The sequence below is a fragment of the Petromyzon marinus genome, chromosome 25 (assembly GCF_048934315.1).
Source record: "Petromyzon marinus isolate PM22_M1 ecotype Great Lakes invasive population chromosome 25, UKy_Petmar_22M1.pri1.0, whole genome shotgun sequence".
Taxonomy (NCBI): Eukaryota; Metazoa; Chordata; class Hyperoartia; order Petromyzontiformes; family Petromyzontidae; genus Petromyzon; species Petromyzon marinus.
Genome location: NC_133691.1, coordinates 4270083 through 4292841, shown reverse-complemented (window position 1 = coordinate 4292841; position 22759 = coordinate 4270083). Strand labels below are relative to the sequence as shown.

General features: G+C 46.7%; 2 protein-coding genes across 2 annotated transcripts; one reads left to right on the top strand and one right to left on the bottom strand.

The window, feature by feature from the left end:
* Positions 1-982: 982 nt before the first annotated feature.
* LOC116945947 (C-type lectin domain family 11 member A-like) lies at positions 983-12134 on the top strand. Its single transcript, XM_032960652.2, has 4 exons — positions 983-1234; positions 5003-5147; positions 8557-8748; positions 10224-12134. The coding sequence occupies exons 2-4, from the start codon at positions 5009-5011 to the stop codon at positions 10622-10624; spliced, it is 732 nt and encodes a 243-aa protein (XP_032816543.2). The 5' UTR covers positions 983-1234; positions 5003-5008; the 3' UTR covers positions 10625-12134.
* On the bottom strand, positions 11769-22622 carry LOC116945948 (cytochrome b5-like). Its single transcript, XM_032960653.2, has 5 exons — positions 22284-22622; positions 16591-16719; positions 15975-16028; positions 15430-15458; positions 11769-13180 (listed from the first exon to the last, which is right to left on the bottom strand). The coding sequence occupies exons 1-5, from the start codon at positions 22419-22421 to the stop codon at positions 13072-13074; spliced, it is 459 nt and encodes a 152-aa protein (XP_032816544.2). The 5' UTR covers positions 22422-22622; the 3' UTR covers positions 11769-13071.
* Between the last annotated feature and the right edge of the window lie 137 nt (positions 22623-22759).

The following is a 22759-nucleotide window of genomic DNA, read 5'->3' as shown; positions in this document are numbered from 1 at the left end:
ATTTAATTAAGTAGAACGTGTTGTCACATTTCTCAACCCTCCCCCCTAGGTGCGTGACGTCATTTATGGACGGCCCCATATGAAAATGCACAGTTGCTCTGACTTCATACACACACTATATAGCGTGGTGTATATGTAACATACGAATGCCCCTTTATAATGCCAGGGATTATTTTGCCCACGCCACCTACATCATAGGATTACTGTATCCTGCATAGGAAATTTGTAATCGAACATAACCAGATAGGGGGCTAGGCCTAGCCTGGCAATCTTTCAAAGATGAAGAACTAGGAAATTTGTAATCGAACATAACCAGATAGGGGGCTAGGCCTAGCCTGGCAATCTTTCAAAGATGAAGAACTATTTTTTTGTCTTTGACCAAAATAATTCGAGAGCCGAATCACACGTAGAGCTACTTGGAAACGCAAACACAGCAGCAATACAGCAGATTGACAAACACATTGTGACTTGACATTTGTTTTTATCATTGAATAAACTGGGTCCATTTCGTGTTGTCCCACCTTAGTTCCTCTTTAACCATACAGGTTGACTGTACATTTTGTTGTCACCAAGACATTCCACGGTGTCCCATTCCCTGCCATATTTAATACTTTATCCATACATTAAATTATGTTTAAGAGGTTTTGTTGTTGTTGTTTCGAACGGCTGCCCGCAAAGGGGGACAGCCAAAAGGGCCAAAGAAAGAGCGTCACTCGGCCCAGCTCCGCAGATTGCCGACCCCTGATATCGACTGATGCTAAAGCACCGTGCACTCTCGTGGTGCTGGTGGTGGTGATGATGGTGGTGGTGGTGGTGATGATGGTGGTGGTGGTGATGATGGTGGTGGTGGTGCCTTAAGTCGAAAACCCCCCAACACCGAGCAGACCGAAGCAAGCGTTCCGTAAAACGCGCCCGCCGTATTAATAATCGTTTATTCTCGGCGTCATTTCCCCTGCTGAAAGCGGTGCCACTTGGAGGGCGGTCAACGTTTGGCTGTCCTCTGGCTAGGGAGGAGACTCGCTGGGCGTGGGATTACTCAGCTGGGTGGAGCATTTCCCATTCATTCATTCAGCAGCAGTGGAAGCAGCAGCAGCAGACGGCAGCAGCAAGAGCAAACATTAGTAGCAGAGGAGCATTATCAACAACAGCAACACGAGTATAACAGCAACAGGAATAGCAGGATTCACATCAGCAAGACAGCAGCAGCAGCAGTGTCAAGGAAGATTTTTCTTGGGTGAACTATGCATGCCCTCAACGTGACTTATGCATGCAACGACTACTACTATATTGCATGGCTATTGGACACGCATAGTGTTTATATGTGCATGTGTCTATTGCCTTTTTGAACTCTTTTGTTTACATTTATATACGCACTCATTAGTGCATGTTTACACATCCACGTATAATCACGTAATTGACTGTTTACAAATTGTGCATGCAGAAATTGTTTGCTACTGTAAACAAAGCAACATTCTACCGTAATGTGTTATATTTGTTGCAGTATTTAAACTTAAAGAGTACATGAATTTGTAATATACATGACTAAGGAGTGTAGCTTTCAATTATCCAGATGTTTCCTGCAATATGCAGAGTATCACTAAGGGTTCCATAACTCGGTTAAAGTAAGCCAATATGTGAAGCAAAAGTCATTCAACGTTGCATTCTCTATATTTTTGAAAAAAAATACGCAACGCTGTTTGAATTATACATACTGTACCGTCCTTTGAATTGGACGCGTACGGAACCAGGGATTCCTGGCTAACATCGGGATTCCTGGCTAACATCGCTGGCCCATTGATGTCCGAACCGGTGTTTGCTTCCGTGGGTCACAAAACAAACACAACAGCACTGTCAAACAAGCCACATGACCTACACACCTTGACAAAGGGCTGACAATTATTCTTCTTCTTTCGTAAGGCATGGGGAGGTGGATGAGAGCAGAAAGCAACCTGTAGTATCGGTGTCACAGTTGAATGTTAAGGTCCTTCAACCAATGCAAGGCGGCAGTAGAGGATGTATGGATTTGCAGCGATACCGCCGGGGTTTTGCGTGGATGGCGAACTCGTCCGGTGATGTGTTTGATGTTTTGGGCTATAAACAATAATTATTTCTACTGTACCCTACACAATCGAATTGTTCATGCGGTGTAACGGTGCATGAATGTACAGAATCTGAGTATGTATCAGCGCTGTGAGCCATCAGTGTGCTGTGTATTCTGGCATCTCAAGACAAACCTCCACTGTGCCGCAGAAATGGGACATTTTCCATGAAGCACGCATAGCTGAATCACACACATTCAGGGTCAACACTGCACCATATGCTTCATCCAACCCTAATGCAAGCACTCGCAATTTCCTGAGTCCACATATTACATGACGGAAAGGGCATATGAAAAATATTAAATTACTCTGGATATTTATACATAACTGGGTACACTATTCGTTCCAATATATATGGTGTTGATTTTAGGAAAGCGTTTTGATAGACGCTCAAACAGCGGAGTAAATGTTACCGCTCCTGCATGTTCTTTTGTAAAGTGTGACTTATGTCTGTGGAGTTTCTTTGAACGACCGTGGTATGCTTAAATTTACTTTCCAGAATGTCTGAAAACAGGCGCATTCAAGTGAAAACAGATGTGTGTGTGTGTTTCACATTCTACACCCCTGGTTGGCTCCTCAAGGGTGAAGTGAACATTTAGTAGACTACAAGGACTGTAAACCTGCAGCATAATAAATCTGTAAGAATGTGGCATCATTCACGTACCCTATGTTTTTATACGTAATGCATTTCTCGAAAATTAAACTTCTTGCCCAAGGAAAGAGAAAAACACACCTAGATTGGTGAACAAACAAATCAGACATACCATTGAATGTCTAACAAAAATATGCAAGCTTTGTGGTCCCATGGTGGGGAGATGTTAGCTACCTCGCCTGGTATTCAGAAGGTCGTGGGTTGGATTGTCACCCTGACGCCTCTATATTTGGAGTTTGCATATTCTCCCCATGCTCGTGTGGATTTTTCTCCGGGTCCTCCGGTTTTTTCCCTCCACATTTTGAAACATGCGTTTCGAGTATTTTAGGCTGCTGTAAATGTCCAACGTGAAAAGACATTTCGTTGACCTTACCATTTATGGCCAAAGCGCTTTTGAAAAAAAGCTACATAGCTCAGTGGGCCTTACCTGGTAGAATAAAAAAATCGGAGAAACATTACTCGAAGGGATGATAGCTAATGGATGAGACTTGTGTTGGAGTGGCAGCTTAAGGCGAGAATACACCTCAGAGGACAAACAGATCAAAAACGGACCCTGAGGGATGGTGACAACGTGAAAATGCCTTCATGTATCCAGTGGATACATTAAGTGGACACATAAAGACTGATGCTGATGATGATAATGATATAGGATTCCCAATAATGTAGGCATACCAGAATCTTTACTTAGACTGGGCGAATCCGATAAGGTATTAAGCTCTTTTTCACAGATATCCAGTATGCTGTCGACTATACTGTCTCTCTATTAGCAAGACGGTGAATGACTGAGTAGGCTATAACCGTTCAATAATGATAGACGCTCTACAGGAATAGACAAATGCTAAAGGGTTTGAAAATCAGATTTAAGTTGTAATGCCACAACAACAATAATTTGGTGCTTTTAAACGAGTGTACAAAGTCAGAAAACAACATCTACAACCAATGTTAAGATCCACGTGCGTCGCTTAAAACTACAGTACAGTGCCACGTTTATACTGTACTGGAAATGAGTCACTGCAAGTCATTTTATGCAAAGTCTTAATATTTTTTGGCAATAACTGCGGCGTATAATAATACGTTGTTTTGGTACATGTGTTTATCACAAGTGTAGAATACACAAATAACAACTCCACACGCACCAAGTACCCAGCGTATCAGTCAAATGCCAAGATTTTACTTTCACAAGTAATGGTGTAAGTGGAACCATATTTCTCCCAACAGCCTTCCAATGTTGTACGTTGGGGTTTTTTTTTGTCCGGCAAAGACTGAATGAATCTTCAGAGCATGTAAAATAAATGTCCTCGCTAAAGAAATCCATGAAACTCTCCCAGAATTGACACCCAGCCATGGCGTATTAAAATTAATTTACCAATACTTACATTGTTGCACGTCATAATTATATACAGTTAGAATTACACTATATTAGTACATCAGCATATTCGACGAACATACTGTAAATAATGTTATCCAGTAGAATATATTGCAACAAGCGAGCTCTTTGTTAACTCAACTCGGCGTGGAATACTCCGAATGCTGTAAATGGCAGCTCCTTTAGTGGCAGCTGTTATCACGTAAACTCATTCCTGCATATACAACAGGTGTGCAAGTGTCGCGAGCTTAAGAACAAATATCGTTCCGCCCCAAAAGTTTCGACCTGCTGGGTCTCATCAGCGGTCATGAAACAATTGCTGCTGCTGTTTGCAAACACGGTGCTTTAATACGCATTTACAATGAATTATTATCAATAGTCTGCCACTGTGGAGCCACACGTCTTTCCAGCGACGCTTGACATTTGGCCGCCGCTGCTCCTACTGTGGGGCCGTCCATAAATGACGTCACGCACCTAGGGGGGGGGGGGTCAGACATTTGTGACGATGTGTGACCAGGGGGGGGGGGGGGGGGTTGAGAAATGTGACGTCACATCAAAATGCGCAACTTTAAATAAATATAGACAACACGTTCTACTTAATTAAATAGACGTTTTAATAAATGTTTTCTCCTACAACATCAGAGTGCAGCGCCACATTAAATACGCACTACAATGACAATAGTTTAAAGCGATTTGAAGCATATATTTTGGGGGGGGGGGGGGCAGAGCTTTGTGACGTCATATTTGAGGGGGGGGGGTCTGAGTTTTTGTGAGGGGGGGGTGGGGTCAAAAATCGTCCAAAATCGCGTGACGTCATTTATGGACGGGGTGAGCATGACCTGCAAATTAATGCCAAAATCTCATGTTCCCGCGGGTTCTCGCCAGACAAGGATGTGGGGCCAGGCACAGCGCAGAGCGGCGCTGCTGCTGCTCCTCCTGCTGCTGCTGGGGCAGGGATCTGGAGACGTCGAGGACTTGGCTATGGAGGGCAACGTCCCGGAGTGGCTGCACGAACTCATCCTCAAAATGGGTTTGTGTTGCAACATGCGTGTGGGTTCCATCGCCGCCCACGGACAACACCGGTGACGACTATATTATTTGAACCGGTCCTGGGCCTCCCCTAGGTCGACTCAGCCTTCAAATCAGTACCCGGTGCGATGTGTAAAACATCGCCGCTGGGGAGACAAAGGCGGCCGGGCGTGGTGTTGGCCACCCACACCCCTTTGTGTGTGGCCGTGCCGGGCTTTATAGGTGCTGCTCGCTAACAGCACTTGCCCCTATAGTCTATGAAGGCTATACGGGGGATCTTTGTCTTTTCTTTTGCCTGTGGAAGGCAGTGGCGTAGCTTGTCGAGTGCGAAGTTGGAGCAACTGCGGATAAGTCCGGGTGCCGAGTTATGAAAATAGTGAAATTTTAAAAGGGGCCGTCCATAAATGACGTCACGCGATTTTGGACGATTTTTGACCCCCGTCACACGGCGTCACAAAAAGTCAGACCCCCCTCAAATATGACGTCACAAAGCTCTGCCCCCCCCCCCCCAAAAAAAGTAAACATGCTTCAAATCGCTTTAAACTATTGTCATTGTAGTGCGTATTTAATGTGGCGCTGCACTCTGATGTAGGAGAAAACATTTATTAAAAAGTCTATTTAATTAAGTAGAACGTGTTGTCTATATTTATTTAAAGTTGCGCATTTTTTATGTGACGTCACATTTCTCAAACCCCCCCCCCCCCGTCACACATCGTCACAAATGTCTGACCCCCCCTCCCCCACCTAGGTGCGTGACGTCATTTATGGACGGCCCTTAATAGGGGGGGGGGTGGGGTAGTGGGGGGTTAACAACTCCCATTTCATTGTTTGCACTCTAAGCCACGGCCAACCACACAATGCCACAGGTGGAAGTCATCACGATCCATGGGCAGATAAGCCCGGCTGGTGTCGACCGAACATTTCGTCATTTGTTTCCACTTTCCTCTGTCCAGTGCCAATGCGCTCAATTAGCGGTGGATGTACAACACGGGCATGTGGATTGTGGCACGTGCAACACGAGTGGGAGACGTGCAGCCCTTTTTGTCAATCTCCTGCCGGTCGAGGGCCTCCGCACGCTGTGCAAGTCGCGGCGGGTATTTGACCGTACTTCACCAACGCTTGTCAGTGCGAGTTTATGGTGGGGATCGTAGAAGTACGTGGAGTGATTTTTTTCTTCCCTTATCGAAGCCACACGCGTATGAACCACAAGGCACACAGCACGCATTGCAGCTGAGAATCTGTTTTCATTTTTCGACCCAGCCATCCGTGCTCTTGACTTCCCCTGCCCCTTATGAGGCCCAGCCTTAAGATCTCTTCTCCCCCGCCTATGATTGTCCCATCTTTTAAAAATACATAAACGAAATGTATTTGCTCCTCTTTGAACGGCGCCTTATGACTCAGTTAAAGTGAAGATTGTGTATACCTCTAAAATGTATTGAACTCAAATTCAGTGTCAAAGTTATACTGGCTCAGCGCTTTGAAGTGGACTTCTTGAAACTACCTGGCCATCTCATGCATTTCTCTATTCAATTCGTCAAAGTAAACTGAATGTATATTTGATTAACAGGTGACGCCTACCAGGCACAAATCTGCCACCCAAAGAGCAATCACATTAAATTAAAAATAATAACACTTCTATACAGTTTTAGAGAAATAATTAAACGTTGTCGATGTGAGTTCGTTGTTGTATATTTACCACGTAGGCTTTGGCAACCACTATTATCCATCATAATGTTTTTTTTTGGCTAATCGCCTGATGAAGCTGGTTGTAATCACCAGCAAAACATCGTTCTCGAATTGTAAATGTCGTGGGGTTTACTCTCCAACGCACCGGTGTGCTGAAGTAGTAACTGGTGGTTGGCACGTTACGTTTCCGTGACAAACCTTACTTGGTTGGCTGCGTCGGCTGGTGAGGGCGAGTTCCACGACGCATTTATACTTAACGCCATCTCACCCGAGAGAAGAAACAACAACAACAAGAACAAAAACCCCAGTTTTATCCCGGACAGTTGTCGTACGCAGATCACACCCATTGCAAGAGCTTACACAAGAGACCAACCGGAAGACTGGCGTGGGCGTAGTGCGGATATTTTTCAACGGTTTTACTTAACTTGATTCCTGTGTCGTGGTCAAATCTTGTAATCTACATTTCGTCCACTTCCCGTTGTCCAATCAATTCCAAATTTTGCACACATACTCAGATCCGGTGACAATGCATGCCTGTATCAAAATCTGCCTCAATTAATCAATTGATTCGCTACTTTAAAGCAAATTACATGTTTTTTTTATGGACGCCTTATCTCCATATTTAAAAGGCAAAGTTGTGATTATGTGTGTCTGTTCAAAATGTTTAGCGTACTTCCCGACATGCAACAAACTTGAAATTTACCACGTGGGTACTTTCCATACTTTACACCATGCGAAAATTATAAAAATACACTTTTGGGGGGGTGGGGAGCTCAATTATGCATAGATTTTTTGCACGGCAAGTGAGCTGTGACGTCAAATCTGTCACGTGACCCACGCACGTGGAGGCGTAACGCATTATAGTGTAGTGGTTAGCGCGCCGCGCTATGAACCTGGCGACCCGGGTTCGATTCCCGCTTCACGGCCACCACCGGTGGCGATTATTTGAACCGGTCCTGGGCCTCCCCTAGGTCGACTCAGCCTCAAACGAGTAACTGGTGTGGTGTGTAGAACATCGCCACTGGGGAGACAAAGGCGGCTGGGCGTGGTGAATCCAAGTCCCGGGCGGAGCCGGGTAGGAAAGCTAGTTATTTATTTATATATTTGCGTGTAAGTCAAAAACGCCGCAGTCCCCAAACTCTGGAATCACCTCGCCCAAGAAGCAAGCGCCGCGTGTCTCAGGCGCGCACGCTCCGTGTCAACGAGTTACGGGCACCCTCACTCCAACACAAACAAAAGTTGTACATTGAAGATTAATTTATAAAGTAATCAACTAATTCAAGATAAGCGTTGATGTGGGAACAGGCGCCGCATCATCGACGTTACTTCTCGACCGTGAGTTAAACGAAGTTGTTAATAAATCCGTTGTTTTTTTTTTAAAACTTATTTGAAGGGAATTTCGATTTAAAGCTTTCGTGACTGCAAGGATTCATCTTCTTTAGTTCTTTCGGTAAAGTCACGTAGAATGAGAATAAAATAATTAATTGATAAAATAAAATAACACAATAATATTCTCACGGCGTTTCGGCCACAACACAAGCTGGAGTCCTCCAGACAGTCTCGTCCCTTCACCTGATGAAGGCCGCTTGTGTTGTGGCCGAAACGTCGTGAGAATATTATTGTGTTATTTTATTTTATCAATTAATTATTTCATTCTCATTCTACGTTATTTGAAGGGAGTTTATTCTTTGATGTTGCTGCCCCTCCCCGCCCCGCCTTTGCAGACCAGCGACTGCAGCATCAGGAGCGAGAGCTGCCGAAGCTGAGCGCCGTCGTGCGTCGCCTCGAGGCGCGTCTGGAGGACGCGGAGAGGCGCGCCAAGCGAGCCAGCGCCGAGCTGAGCGAGCTCGACGGCGGTCTCGCCAACGTCACGTCGCTCTCCGCCAGGCACGAGCGCGAGATCGGACGTCTCGTGGGTCAGTTCTTTGTCACTGCCTTGACGGGTTACAATCGGTTTTTTTTCTTGGTGGTTCTCTGTTTTTTTTTACTCCTCCTCCCCTTCCTCCTCAATTGTCAAAGGGCTTCGGTAGGTAGGCGTGCTCAGTATATATTAAAATAATAATAATTGAGATTGGTTGCACACTCTTTGGTCCTTTCGGTGAAGTCACGTAGGTAGACAAATAATAGATCATGACGTTTCGATCGCAACACAAGCAATCGTCATCAGGTGTGAAACAAACACAGCAAGAAGAAACTGCTGAAGTGGGCGAGAGAACTGCCGTGGCACGAGGTTATATAGTAAGCCTCGGCGGTAGGGGGGGGGAGAGAAGGGGAGGGGGCGGGCCAGAGAGTGGGACCCCGCAGCAGCACCCGAGTCACTGGGGGGAGGGGCGAAGAGGGGGCGGGGCAGAGAGTGGGACCCTGCAGAGACACAGAGTCGGAACTAACAGCTGACATAGGCAGGTAGGATGGAAACATCATAGTCAGTTAAGACTTTACTTGGTTAATAACGTCCTTCCAATGATTGCTCAGTTTGTACCCATCTTCTCGGTTGAAGTTGCTGTCTGTGTTTATATATCTGGATGGCTTCATGTGTTCGCGAACGCGGTCCGAGACATGTCGTTTCGTTTCCCCAATTTAACTGCTGCCACAGCCACAACTCAGCTTGTAGACACCTGGGTATTGCATATCAGGAATCACATCCTTTACAGATGAGATAAAATCACGGATTTTGTGTACTGTGTTGAAACGAACCTGGATCTTGTGTTTCTTTAAGATTTTGGAAATATTTTTGGTAACCTCTGCTATGTATGGCAAAGTGATGGTATTGGTTGGATCCTCAGAAGGTTGTCTCCCCAAGAGACAGCTTTGCGGATTGTACGGTCAGAATATCCCTTCATCCTGAGGGCTTGGTGTATGCGCTCCAGCTCACTGGCTAGGTGATGCTGGTCGGAGATGCAACGGGCCCTATGGTGCAGTGTTTTGATGAGGGAATTCTTCTGGGCTGGATGGTGGTGGCCATGAGCAGGACTCGAACTGGGGTCGGCGAGTTCGTAGCGCAACGTAGCACTACCTGCTGCACTACCGCTCCCACGCGCACACAAAGACAAAGATCCCCCATATAGTCTTAACAGACTGTAGGGGCAAGTGCTGTTAGCGAGCACCTACGAAGGCCAGAACGGTACACGAGGGGGTGGGTGGCCAGCACCACGCCTGACCGCCTTTGTCTCCCCAGTGGCGATGTTTACACACCGCACCGGGTACTCATTTTAGGCCGAGTCGACCTAGGGTAGGCCCAGTACCGGTTCAGACAATCGTCACCGGTGTTGGCCGTGAGCGGGAATCGAACTCGGGTCGCCGGGTTCGTAGCGCAGCGCGGCGCTAACCGCTGCACCACCGCTCCCCGCTACACTCGCACACGCTCAACGGCTCCCAACGCGTCCCTCCCCAGGCTGCGTGCGAGGACGCCGCCTGGCCGGCCGCTGCTACCTCCTCTTCCGCGAGTACCGCTCGCACCCGGAGGCCCTGGCCGCGTGCCGCGCCGGCGGCGGGCAGCTCGCCTCCGCCCGCGACTCCGGCACCAACGACGCGCTCGCTCGCTACGCGCAGACGGCCGTCGCCGGCAACTGGCTGGTGTGGATCGGCGTGACGGACGAGCGACTCGAGGGCGTGTACCTGCACGTCGCCGACGGGGCGCGTGCCGTCTACGCGCCCTGGCACCGCGGCCCGCCGGCGCTGCAGCCCAACGGCGGGCGCGCCGAGAATTGCGTGGGCTTCACCATCGGCGACGGCGCGTGGTGGGACAGCTCGTGCGACGGGCGCCACCTCTTCATGTGCATGTACGACGTGTGATGCGCACGGATCGGGGAATTGTTGGGTGGGAGTGGGGGGCCCCCGTGTGGCAGGCGTAGGTAGCGGTTCACTCTCGAGCTGGAAGGGTGGAGGCAGTCCAATACATGGGGCGAGGTGAAACTCAAGTGAGGCTTTCCCGATGATACGACGTCTTCCGCTTCGTCTTCGTCGTTAGCAGCATTGGCAACATCGTCATTATCATGCTGATGATCAACATCGTCATGATGACGGTCACAATCACCCATGTACGTTGCCTCCATTCTGCCACTTCTCACGCAGTCTTAAGAGCAACAAAATGCCACCAAATTGTCACAGGATGGAGATGAAGAGCACACTCGTGAATGATGTGGCGAGATGGCTCACCACGCACGCCTGCACATTGTTGGCCCCCCACAAACCTCACCCCCCCCCCCCCCCCCACAAAGCGCAAGTGCCACAACGATGGTGGAAACTTTCCACCTTAACTCGGCTCCTTCCTAACTCCGATCTTACCCTAACCCACTTCGGGCCCCTTCCACAGTAATATCAGAATAAGCTCTTTTTGATGTGAAATCGCCTTGCCCGCCACCCCTCCACCGTGAATTGCAAGCTGCCAAATTGGGCAGAGCTTCCGATTAGTCGTCCGCCAATTCCACCAAAAAAGGTGGCAGAGTTTGTGGACAAAGTAGCTAACGTTAATCAGGCCCCGAGATCTTGAAACCATCACGAAAGATTGTTCAACATTGCCCCAAATTTTGTGTCGGCTGATATGCATTTGCTCCAATCTCTCGCAAAATGAAACATTTACTGTCACTTTGCCTGTGGACTGCAGAATTATGGCACGCATTTTATGAAATATGCAGATGTAGTTTTAACCTAATTTAGCCTGCTCTAGTTGAATCTGTACTCTCATCCAGCATAAATCCCAGAGTAAAGTGGGGTTTCTTTCTTGGCTTGGTCTGTAGATTAACTTTCCGATTCCTACACCTTTACTTATCTTATTTTACATGACCTATATCGCAATAACATGTTACTTTTGCAAATAAACCGATCTAGAGTCGGTCATAACGTAGGCCGATTAGTGATTAGTACATCATAGGATTTAAGCTGGTAACCGAGTATAGGATTTTTAAATAGGTACAAATATATAACACTGATATCGTGATGTTTGTGACATTTTTATTCCAATGCTTTCCAAAAGTGATTTTTTTTCTACTTCAACATGTTTCCTTGGACACGCATTACACCTTTATAAATGGTAACAGTACAAATTAAGACGTACGTTCAAGGTCACCGAGTATCCCATCCGCATATACACCTCCCCCACTGTTCATTCATTCAATTTGTAATAAACCGTATTGGCTTCAGACTGAATATTTGTTCAAACCACGACGCTGTTATTCGGTGCATGGTTTTCTTTACAATTAACACATCAATTTATCCGCATTCTGATTTTACGTTCCATTGCAAAATGATTTATCGTGCATTGTTGTCATCATGAAGCATCCATAAACATGATTAATACACAAAACATTTCTCTGGTACAACTTATTTTTTACCGTACAACATCGCTGCAATGTTCCACACTATAAATTGACAAACTGTCACAACAGATATAAGTGAAAACCTTAACAGCAAAGAACAACAATAGAACAATCGCAACCCAATAGTTATTAGTATACACAGCACTACGGGTTGTATAATTAATCTCGCCACCAATTACTTCAGAATGTATATAGATTACATTATATTGTTTAATCTGGCAGTGAATGATAGTGCCTCTCGTGGCAGCAGCCGAGATGTGAACAAATTAAATACGACATTCTCATCTAAAAATATAGATTTTGATACACGCAATTCGATGCATGTGTCGTGCGCTTGATGATGAAAATCGATATTAATGAAGGCATCCTGCCACCCGTATGGCACAACCACCTTATAAAAATAACCCATCACAACAGCCTCGACAATGGTTAAGGCCATTTCTGAGCACACGGCTTCAGTAACAAGAGGCTGCCGTTGGTTTCCACACGTGAGACAGAGGTCATAGTACGGCCAGTGCCGGATTATCCTAGTAGCAAAAGCAACTAATGGCTACGGGCCCCGTACTTTAAAGGGCCCCGCGCTAAATGCATTCAAGCTATTAATTCCGGTTCAGTGATTCTGCACTCGCTCTATTACTATAGTACTATACTGCCTTCAACTCTTATGAATGACTGGGTGTTTAAGGTTAGCGATTTGTCGTATTACCTGGCTGTATAGCAAATTAAAAAAATACAATTACTTTACTATGCAAGTAAAAAATGTATGCGTTTTAATATTTACGTGTTTTAAATTTTTTAATTTAGGGCCCCTCTATAACATATGCTACAGGCCCCGCACTAGCTTAATCCGGCACTGGGTACGGCGGCGGATTTTCACTATCTGGGGAGGTCACCGAGCACGGGGAGCGCGCGATGCAGGATTCACTACTGCTCCGGCTCTGCCTCCGAAGTGGAGAGATTCGGCACCAGCCACAGGAACAGCATGGAGATGAAGAGCACCAGCAGCGAGGGAATCACCCACCCAGGGAACGCCCTGCACCGCACACGGAGAGGGGGGGGGGGGGCGGCGGGGAGGGTCACACCAGACAGGTCCCCTCGTTTACAAATCTCTCCCGTGGTCTCGCCCCAACTTATCTCGATTACCCTGTTTCACCCGATGCCCCTTCTCGCCCTCTTCGTTCACAACAATCCCAGCCCAGCTGTCTCTGTTCCTCCTCCCTGTGCCCAATCACGATGCCGTTCTTTCTCACTTTCGACCCCTTTACACTGGAACAAACTACCTCCCACATGTCAAACAATCAGCCTCACCGTCGATCTTTCGTTCTTCCCTTAAAACTCACTCACTGATTATCCCTCGCTTTACCCCAACTCCCCCTCCCTTCCCCATCATTAACTCCACCATCCCCCTGCCCAACTTCCCCTACCCGTTCGTCACCTCGCTCATCAGTAACCAGTCATTGCCACCCCCGGCAACGCGAGTGGTGGGAAATTCCACATTTCCATGACAGCGGATATAATGATTGGTAGGTGAAGGTACGAATAATTCAACTTCTTTGGTTCTTTCGGTAAAGTCACGTAGAATGAGAATAAAATAATAAAATAAAACAATAAAATTTCTCACGACGTTTCGGCCACAACACAAGTGGCCTTCTTCAGGTGAAAGGAACAACCTGTTGGGTCGACAGAGCTACAATGTTGTGGCCGAAACGTCGTGAGAATTTTATTGTTTTATTTTATCATTTTATTCTCATTCTACGTGACTTTACCGAAAGAACCAAAGAAGATGAATCCTTGCAGTCACGAAAGCTTTAAATCGAAATAATTCAACTGTTTGGCAGATTCAAGCACATTTGGCACTAAGGTGTTTGCAGTCACACGCCTGCGGAAGACACCTGTAGTAGTGCGGCCTAACTCGGAAGACCACACTAGGCTAACTAGGCATGAACTAAGAAACAAAATGCATGTACAAAAAATGCGCACGAGCAATAGCGTAGTAGTATCTGTGTATGTAGACACGAATTAACGTAAAATGTTAAGAGCACAAAGTCTTTCAGAGGAGGTTGCCTTACTCCCATTAAGATCGTTGAGGCCTGTGGGGATCACGAGGAGGTTCCTCAAAGTTACGTTGTTTGAAATGGGGGGGGGAAGAGCAAAATTAAAAAAAATGTTGTTAACTCTGCCAAGTACGAAGGCGACAGAGTAAATACGTTACTTTTTGGAGTCATATTTTAACAGCCTGTTTATGTATAAACCTAAATACCACGTATAGGTTATCCATATGATAAGTATCGTCCTTCAACAGCTTAACCTGAACGAATGCAAACCCAGCTTAGCAGAAAATAATAACTTTGGTATCTCATCAGCAAGTTATCTAAAAAAACACAGCAACTGTACTACTGAGATATTCCACTAGGTGGTATTACAGTGCAAGTCACTAACAGCAGGTTCAGATGCTTAAATCATAAATCCTGACAAACCCCACCCCCCATCCACATGGCACAATCCCAATGACGCAAAGGGCCTTCATCCAGCAGTGGAGTGACACTTATTGTACCATGTATCCTTACCGTAGAGCAGAATTGTGCAAAATATATTGTGTGCAGTTTTGCAAATTGTGGCGAAGAATAAAATGACAAACAAAACGGACGAGTGTTCGACCACATGCATTGTACAAAACGGATACAAAAATGCAACTTGATCTTACAGCCCTGTGTTAATCCACTGCTGGATGATGACCTTCCTACGCCACATTGGTCAGTGTGGATTCATGAAGGGGCCCAAGACCGGTTGAGGGTTTAACTTTCGACTGCCGTGAGCCATGGCCAGGAATCGATCTCAGGTTGTTAGTTTATAACGCTTCACAATACCGTACGCTACCGTGATGGAGACTCACAGCTAAAGCATGCGCGTGTGTCTTTGCCTGCAGACATTAAGAGATCACATCATATGACAGGAGCTGGCCATAGTGCGCCGTCTATAAATTATCAACAGTTACTGATGACACGAAGTAGGGTATTCTGAACAAAAAAGTGTCCCAGCATGCAATGGAATCAAAAGGGTTTTAAAACTTTGTTTTATTTAACCTTGTTGCTGTCTCACGAGATGAAAGGCATGGTCAGAATCTTTGCGAGTGGGGCGCTAATTTTGATACAAAGCACGTGATGTAAATGAAATGGCGCTATTACCACACACTGGCTAAGTACACTGAAGGGTTTTTTTTTGTATAGCCTAACACGTCACGCACATGGCAACAAAAGTACTTAGTGTCTTTTAAACTCATACCTTGACTCTTGTTGTACAACACTGTCTGCCTGTGGGTGGGGGGGGGGCAGACGCAGGTGAATACAAATGAGATCACCCTGGCCGTGGCAAGTACTCAACGATGACGACGATCAATATTCCCATAAGTGTATTGTATGAAATCTGAGACAACATTCGCCTCATCTGCTACCAAAACGTGAAGGCATCTGAGAACGTTGAGCACACCGCAGCAAGCAATAATGGCAGGTTTGTGCTTCCATTAATCACATGTGGGGTTGATTGGTGACCTGACGAAGACGAATAAGAAGACTATATTCGTGAATAAAATAAGGTATTTTGTGACACTGCTTTGGCAGCGGTGCATAAGCACAAATAACAAAAAAACTCAACACATTCGTCAATAACACTGCCTTAAAAGTATTTTTAAATATATATAATATGCCATGTATTTGGGGCAATGGCCTTTTGATGAAAATATTTGCTATCAAGAAGGGCCAATGCCAGAAATGTCATCTATTATATACAGTAGATATATATAATGCTGAATTGGTGCTCGCTGGTTTTACCTTGGATTCTTTCAAACCGACGGCTCGGTCCTTCTCCAGGATTTTTAGGTCTTTCTGTACACAAAACAATTACCGGGGAAATTGAATTCAAATGGGATGCGCACATTGCAATGAAATAAAATGGAATGTTAAGCGCTGCGCTGTAGTTGTAAGTATGTTGAACTTCTTTCTCACCGTACGTAGCCAACCGTGCTAATCGGAGGTGCGGGGGAAGGGCAACAAACTAAACACAAAGCTGTTGTAAAGAAATAAGTTTTCAATCAAAATTTTAAAGTGCATAACCAATGCACTTTTGCATGCTAATGTCGGAAGGAAGAGCGTTCCAGACGGTCGCAGAAGCGTCGATGGACAGCCAAAAGGCGCGGCTGCGAAGATGACCGGAGTATGCGTGATGGTTTGTGCTCCTTTGACAAGATCAGCAAGGTATTGCGGGTTCATTTGTGGCGCAGTTTGGGACGTAGCAGGCGCATTCGTTGGGAGCTTAACGGAAGCACAGGCTGGGCGAGACCACGTCGAGACCGACGAGCGAGCGTGTGGATTTTATTTTCGATCTAACGATTTTATTTTATTTTTGTTTACGCTTTACCGCTCATCGACGCCCGCGCAAGTCGCTCACCGGGTGAACCTTGCCGACGACGAATCCCTTGGCGAGCTCGCGCGCGTCCAGCGTGTGGCCCTCGTCCTCAAACACGTTGGTGGCGTCCTGGCCTCCGCGGTCCAGCAGGACGGCCGTGCCCCCTGGGTGCTGAGAGGGCGCCGTGCCACCACCGTAACACGCATAAAGACAAAGATCCCCCACGTAGCCTAAACGGTGTTGGGGCAAGTGCTGTTCGTGAGCAACTATGAAGTCCGGCACGGCACACGAGGGGGTGGGTGGCCAACAACACGCCCGGCCGCCTTTGTCTCCCCAGTGGCTGTGTTTACACACCGCACCAGGTACTCATTTGATAGGTCCCATATTGCACTCATTTGAGGTTGAGTCGACCTAGAGGAAGCCCAGGACCGGTTCAGATAATCGTCACTAGTGTCGGCCGTGAGCGGGAATCGAACTCGGGTCGCCAGGTTCGTAGCGCAGCGCGCTAACCGCTCCGCCACCGCTCCCCACTACACAGACACACAGACACAACACAACTGGCCAAGGTCACGCGCGCGTGTGCACTTCATTGTTATTGTGAGAAGATTAAATGATTGAAAATTGTGTTTTATTTGAACGGTCTCATCTGTGCTATCGGTTTTTTTTTAATCTTCGCTCATTGGAAATGTGGCACGAACATAACATTTGTATGTATTTAAGCACTTGACATACAGTTCATTCTTGATTTGAAGCTTTCGTGACTGCAGGAATCCATACTCTTTGGTTCTTTCGGTAAAGTCACGTATGTAGACAAAATAATAGATCGCGGCGTTTCGATGTCGTCCTCAGGTGAAACAATACAGCAGGCGGACTGCCGAGGCAATTTTCAATCATGTAATCTTCTCACAATAACAACGAGGTGACAATTCATCCAAATCAGTGGGTGAGGTGGGGGGGCAGCGGCGGTAAATCGTTGCAGTTGGTATTGTTTGATGTGGTGCTGGGCTTAACCGTGCACACGCGCACGTGACCTTGGCCAGTTGTGTTGTGTCTGTGTGCCTGTGTCGTGGGGAGCGGTGGCGGAGCGGTTAGCACGCTGAGCTACGAACCTGGCGACCCGAGTTCGATTCCCGCTCACGGCCGACGCTAGTGACGATTATCTGAACCGGTCCTGGGCTTCCTCTCGGTCGAGGAGATTTTCTCCTGCCTCAGCAGTCCGCCTGCTGTATTGTTTCACCTGAGGACGATGGCTTGTGTTGCTATCGAAACGTCGTGATCTATTTTTTTGTCTACCTAAGTGACTTTGCCGAAAGAAACGAAGAGTATGCATTTCATTTTCATCAATTCGATGTATGCATTGTAGAATAACTGATAAATGGTGAATCGGTGTACCACTATCACTACACGGCTCGTCAACATGCAACCTCCACTTAATGTAGGCACCTCCTGCACCCATTGCCGCCTTTGATGTCTGCAACTCCTGCCGCTGTGTCTGCGTTTTCGACGTTGTCCTTCTCTTCGAGACCTCCTCCTCCTCCGCTTAAGAATCCCTTCCCAACAAAAGCCGTATCGCCTATTCTTACTCTGCTGGAGCCTTGTCGTCAGGGGCGGAGCCAGGATTTCAGGCTGGGGTGACATTCAACAAATGTTAATTTCAAGAATGATTCAGAGAGTCAGGCTGTTGAACTAGACGCCATCGGTTGGCGACACACTCTGACATTGCAGTTGCACGGAGTCCGCCAGACCGAGTGTCGTACACTTATACGCAGAATGTCACCCCTGTCATCCCCCCTGGCTCCGCCCCTGCTTGTCGTCATCATCTTCGTCACAAAGCTACCCCTACTCTCCCATCAAAGTTCTTTTTCAGTTTGATCCCCCCCTGTCCCCACTCTCCTGTATAGCATCTTGATATCTCGCACTTAAAACAATGCGGATAAAAAAAAACTAACATCAAATGGAAGACGTTCAAAGTGAACGGGAAAAGCAATTTGGCTCCGGCAGGAGGTGCAGCTGGAAGGGACGATGGCCGGTGGTCAAGACTGATGACGAGACAGCAGCCCCCGGGGTGAACGTGCCCCCCCCACCCAGCGGAGATTGCGCAACGGGATCAACTCATGTGCACGCCGCTAGATCAGAATTCAGTCAAACAACTCAATACCGTACTCCAAGAGCATGTGAATATGAGACGGTGGTTAACATCTTAACGCCTGTGTTTTTTTTATTGCCAGAAAGGGTAAAACCTCTTCTTATTTTTTTCATATTTTGATACTGCTAAAAAGGGTCACATGATATAGCGGCTCGCCCCGAGCTGTAAGTGCACTGATACGTCCATTGTCTTTGAACTGTTCGCCTTTTACTGGTAGGAACGAAGTTGTAAACTGAGTGTACCAGCCTGCAATAGCTTAATGTGTCCGTCCGTCCGTCCCCTTTCAATACTTTAACGAAGTGAAATCTCGTGCTGTTTTAACGAAGTGAAATCTCGTGCTGTTGGGGTGTAAAAATAAAATTGCGCAAAATTCCAATGTTCCTACCAGCCCACCCTGCAGGGACCTATTAGTGTTCTCTGATTTGACACTGGCGGTGAGTCAAGACCATAAAGAAGGCCGTCTCTGCTGTAGGCCAATCAGTTTCAAAGACAATGCATCCGTAATTATCAGAGCATGTTTGTTCACCACAAGCACTGTGTGTGGTCAATGCAGACTTGATTCCCTGGCAAAGGTATATATTTGGTGTTTGAACATCTTAACACCTCCTCCCTCCTTCATTGCCAGAAAGGGTGAAACCTATTCCTATTTTTTCACACTTCGATACTGGCAAAAAGGTTCCATGATACGGTGGTTGAACTTAATAAATTACTGTCACAAAGTAGTAATTAAAGAGCCGCATGAGGCTACGGAGGCGCAGCTAGCCGACCCCTGCGCTAGCCCAATTGTTGCTTCGCGAGACCGCGAGGGATGGTGACGACTTAGGGAGGAGGTCTTCAATCCAGTTGTGGATAGATCGTTGCCGATGATGATGATGACTGGATGGTGGATATGAAAAACACAAAAAATGCAATTTCTCATGCAACACGGAACACACTGTCCAAGCAATAACAAGGAAAAAAAGACCTTGCCCGTTGGAACAGAATCTCACCCCAAGGGCAGACAGCAGCCTTGGAAGCGATAGCAAATACTGGATGTAGAGGCTGGCATCTGAGGGCCAACTGCTGCAGATCACCAAGGCCACCGTCACCACCACCCAACACGTACACGCGCATTACAGGAAATAACACGCACCTTCACGCGGCCCTCCAAACACTGCCTCTCAAGTTGGAAGAGGGCTAACGCACGAGAGGGGTCATCGAGTGGCATGCGATTGCCCAGTTGCGGAGAGAGACAATGCCTAATGAATGAGGCGCGCCACAGTGGCGAGATGCTGACTACCTTGCCTGGTGTACAGGAGGTCTTGGGTTTGATCCCGACCCTGACGCCTACTCTCTATTTTGGAGTTTGCGCGTTCTCCCCGTGATTGCGTGAATTTGTCTTCAGGTCCTCCGGTTTATCCCTCCACATGCGAGTGAGTTGCTGAACTTTTCTAGACTTTTCACTGCTGCCGTGTTTTGTATTGTTGGTTGTTGCTGTAACGTTCCGACCCGCCCCTAACTGGACATCTGTGAAAAAGAGCTTGATAGCTCATCGGATGCCTCCAGTATAAATACACATTCTGATTCTGTTTCACCGACAGCTACAACCAGCATCATCAGGCAGTTGCCAGAATTGTGAAAATATCCTCCCGTCTTAGGCCTTAAATACGCGGTGTGATGTTATCAGTGTGGCCAGCGAGAGTGGCAGGAAAGTGATACTTAGAGGTTACGATCCAAACTTAAAATATGTATTTACATTGGAGAAATCCGATGAGCTATAAAGCTCTTTTTCACAGATGTCCAGTAGGGGCAGGTCAGAACGTTACAACAACAAACAATCCACAGACACGAACGGAGTGCAAAGTAGAGAGGTAAACAAATCACTTTAAAACACTTTATAACAGTATACAAATAAAATGAAACAATGTTTTACTTACCAGGTAAACCTCACCGAGCTATTAACCTATACCTACTATAATCACCCAGGAGTGTCTGTCCTTAACGCTCGTGACGTCACTCCACATCGACCAGCCCCTCATTAATATTCATGAGCAGGTGACGTCCTCCAAATGGACACCCCCCCACGTCCATTCATAATAATTAGCGGGTGACGTCACTCCACATGGGGGGCCGAGGCGCCTCCTCCCCCCTCCTCGGCGTCAACTCACAACCCTCACTACAAAGGCAGAACCCTCACGTCATCACGTGATCTCCGTGACGCTTTGAGACATCAAAGTAAAAAGGGCGTCACGATGAACAAGGGATTATAACCTTTAGCCACCGCGCCCTTACAAATTGCACACGAATTGATACAATGAATATATGCTTTTCAGAAGCGACCTGGCCACAAATGATAGCTCAACAGAGTTGCTAATGATCATGTGGACATTTATAGCAGCAAAATAATCTAAATTACGGAACTCGGCCAGTTTAATCAACCAGACCTGCCGAACCTGTTTAGCAAACTAACTTTGAATGGCACATCATACAATTATCGTGATAAGCACACTAATACATTTACAACACTTTCTAAATAAATTTACCATAAGTTTTTATTTAAAGCTATCTTGACTGCAGGGATCCATATTATTGATTCTTTCGGTAAAGTCACGTAGAAGGGAAACAATAAAATAATAACCAAGAATATAAATTTACCATACTTCACAACCGCTGGCCAGCAATGTACTGTAATGGGGTAAATGCAGAAAGTGCACACAGTAATTTGTGGCGTATATATATGGTTGTTTCCAGATAAAAGGGTAAAACCTATTATCATATATGGTTGATATTCATAAGCAGGGATGATCTAACAAGATATGGAGTCTTACAACTATATTACAATTGTCAACAAAGATATAGCTTAATTCAGCAGTGGATTGAAACTGGCTGAATTCATACCTGTCAACCCCTTATCAGCGCCTTCTTATTACAGACCAATTCAGACCCCGTGCCCTTATAAATCGCAACGTTCATCCTACAAAGTCCCATCACAAGGGAGAAACACAAGACACATTTTCTTTGCCCGTATTGAAACGGCTGTATGCCGTATGGAACTGAAAACTCAATCTCCCTGTACAAGAATACGGGTAAACCGCATGGGTTGACATCTATGTCAATGTAAGCAATATACCGTACACAATGCATATACATTTTCATCAATTGTGAAATGCAAACACGCATCACAGTACAACACGTTTAAGTAAGCTACTCAGGGCAGTTACCGGACGGAATGTTTTAAATGAATAACTCGATCACATTGCAAACATTGTTACAGCACAGACGATAACAACATTCCTTCTTGCATCCAAGAAAACGATACAATTTGCTTTATATGATTACAGACTGCACAAAGCCGCTGCAACATCACAAATCGTTTCCACCACATGTGGTGATGCGGTTCAAGAGACATTGACACGGTAGTAAAAAGACATTGCTGGGACAAGTGCTGTTCGCCAACATCTTCTACGGCCGAGGCCAGTGGTGTTGGGAGGACAGCACCACGCCATGCCACCTTTGTCTCCCCCCAGTGCAGTAGTTTTACAAGCGCTTAAGGCTGTGCCCGCCTAGGGGACGCCCGCACACACAGCTGGGAGCTCCGCGCGCAACAGACCTTGTCCAGGAAACTGGTCACGTCGTAGACTTTGTCGTGCAAGACGATCCACGTGCTTTCGCTGGTGCAGTGCTTCCGCACCTCATCGAGGGACACCAACCTCGAAGCCTCCTCCTCTCTTCCGCTTCCCGCCGACATCGCTCAAATTGTTTCCGCGTGCGCCGACTGCACGCGCAGCTTAATGTGTGGTGCACGGGTGCGGGAGGGAGCCTCTCGTGCTTTTCGATTGCCTCCGCCTTGCTCACGCCCCCACCCCAACTCTTGACATATGCGGAACGGAGCCGAAGGTGGAATGCGTCATCGCATACAATGATCGTCGGGTCGCGATCCGTACGGGATGTCGTCACGACGCACTGAGTGTCAACGCGGGTCAACTGAATGGCCAACTGACGGAAACTGATGTTTTTTTCCTTACTGGAACCGTTGCGGGTGGTGTGAGCGTGCAGTTTTGGGCGATGTTGTAAGACCGTGGCATT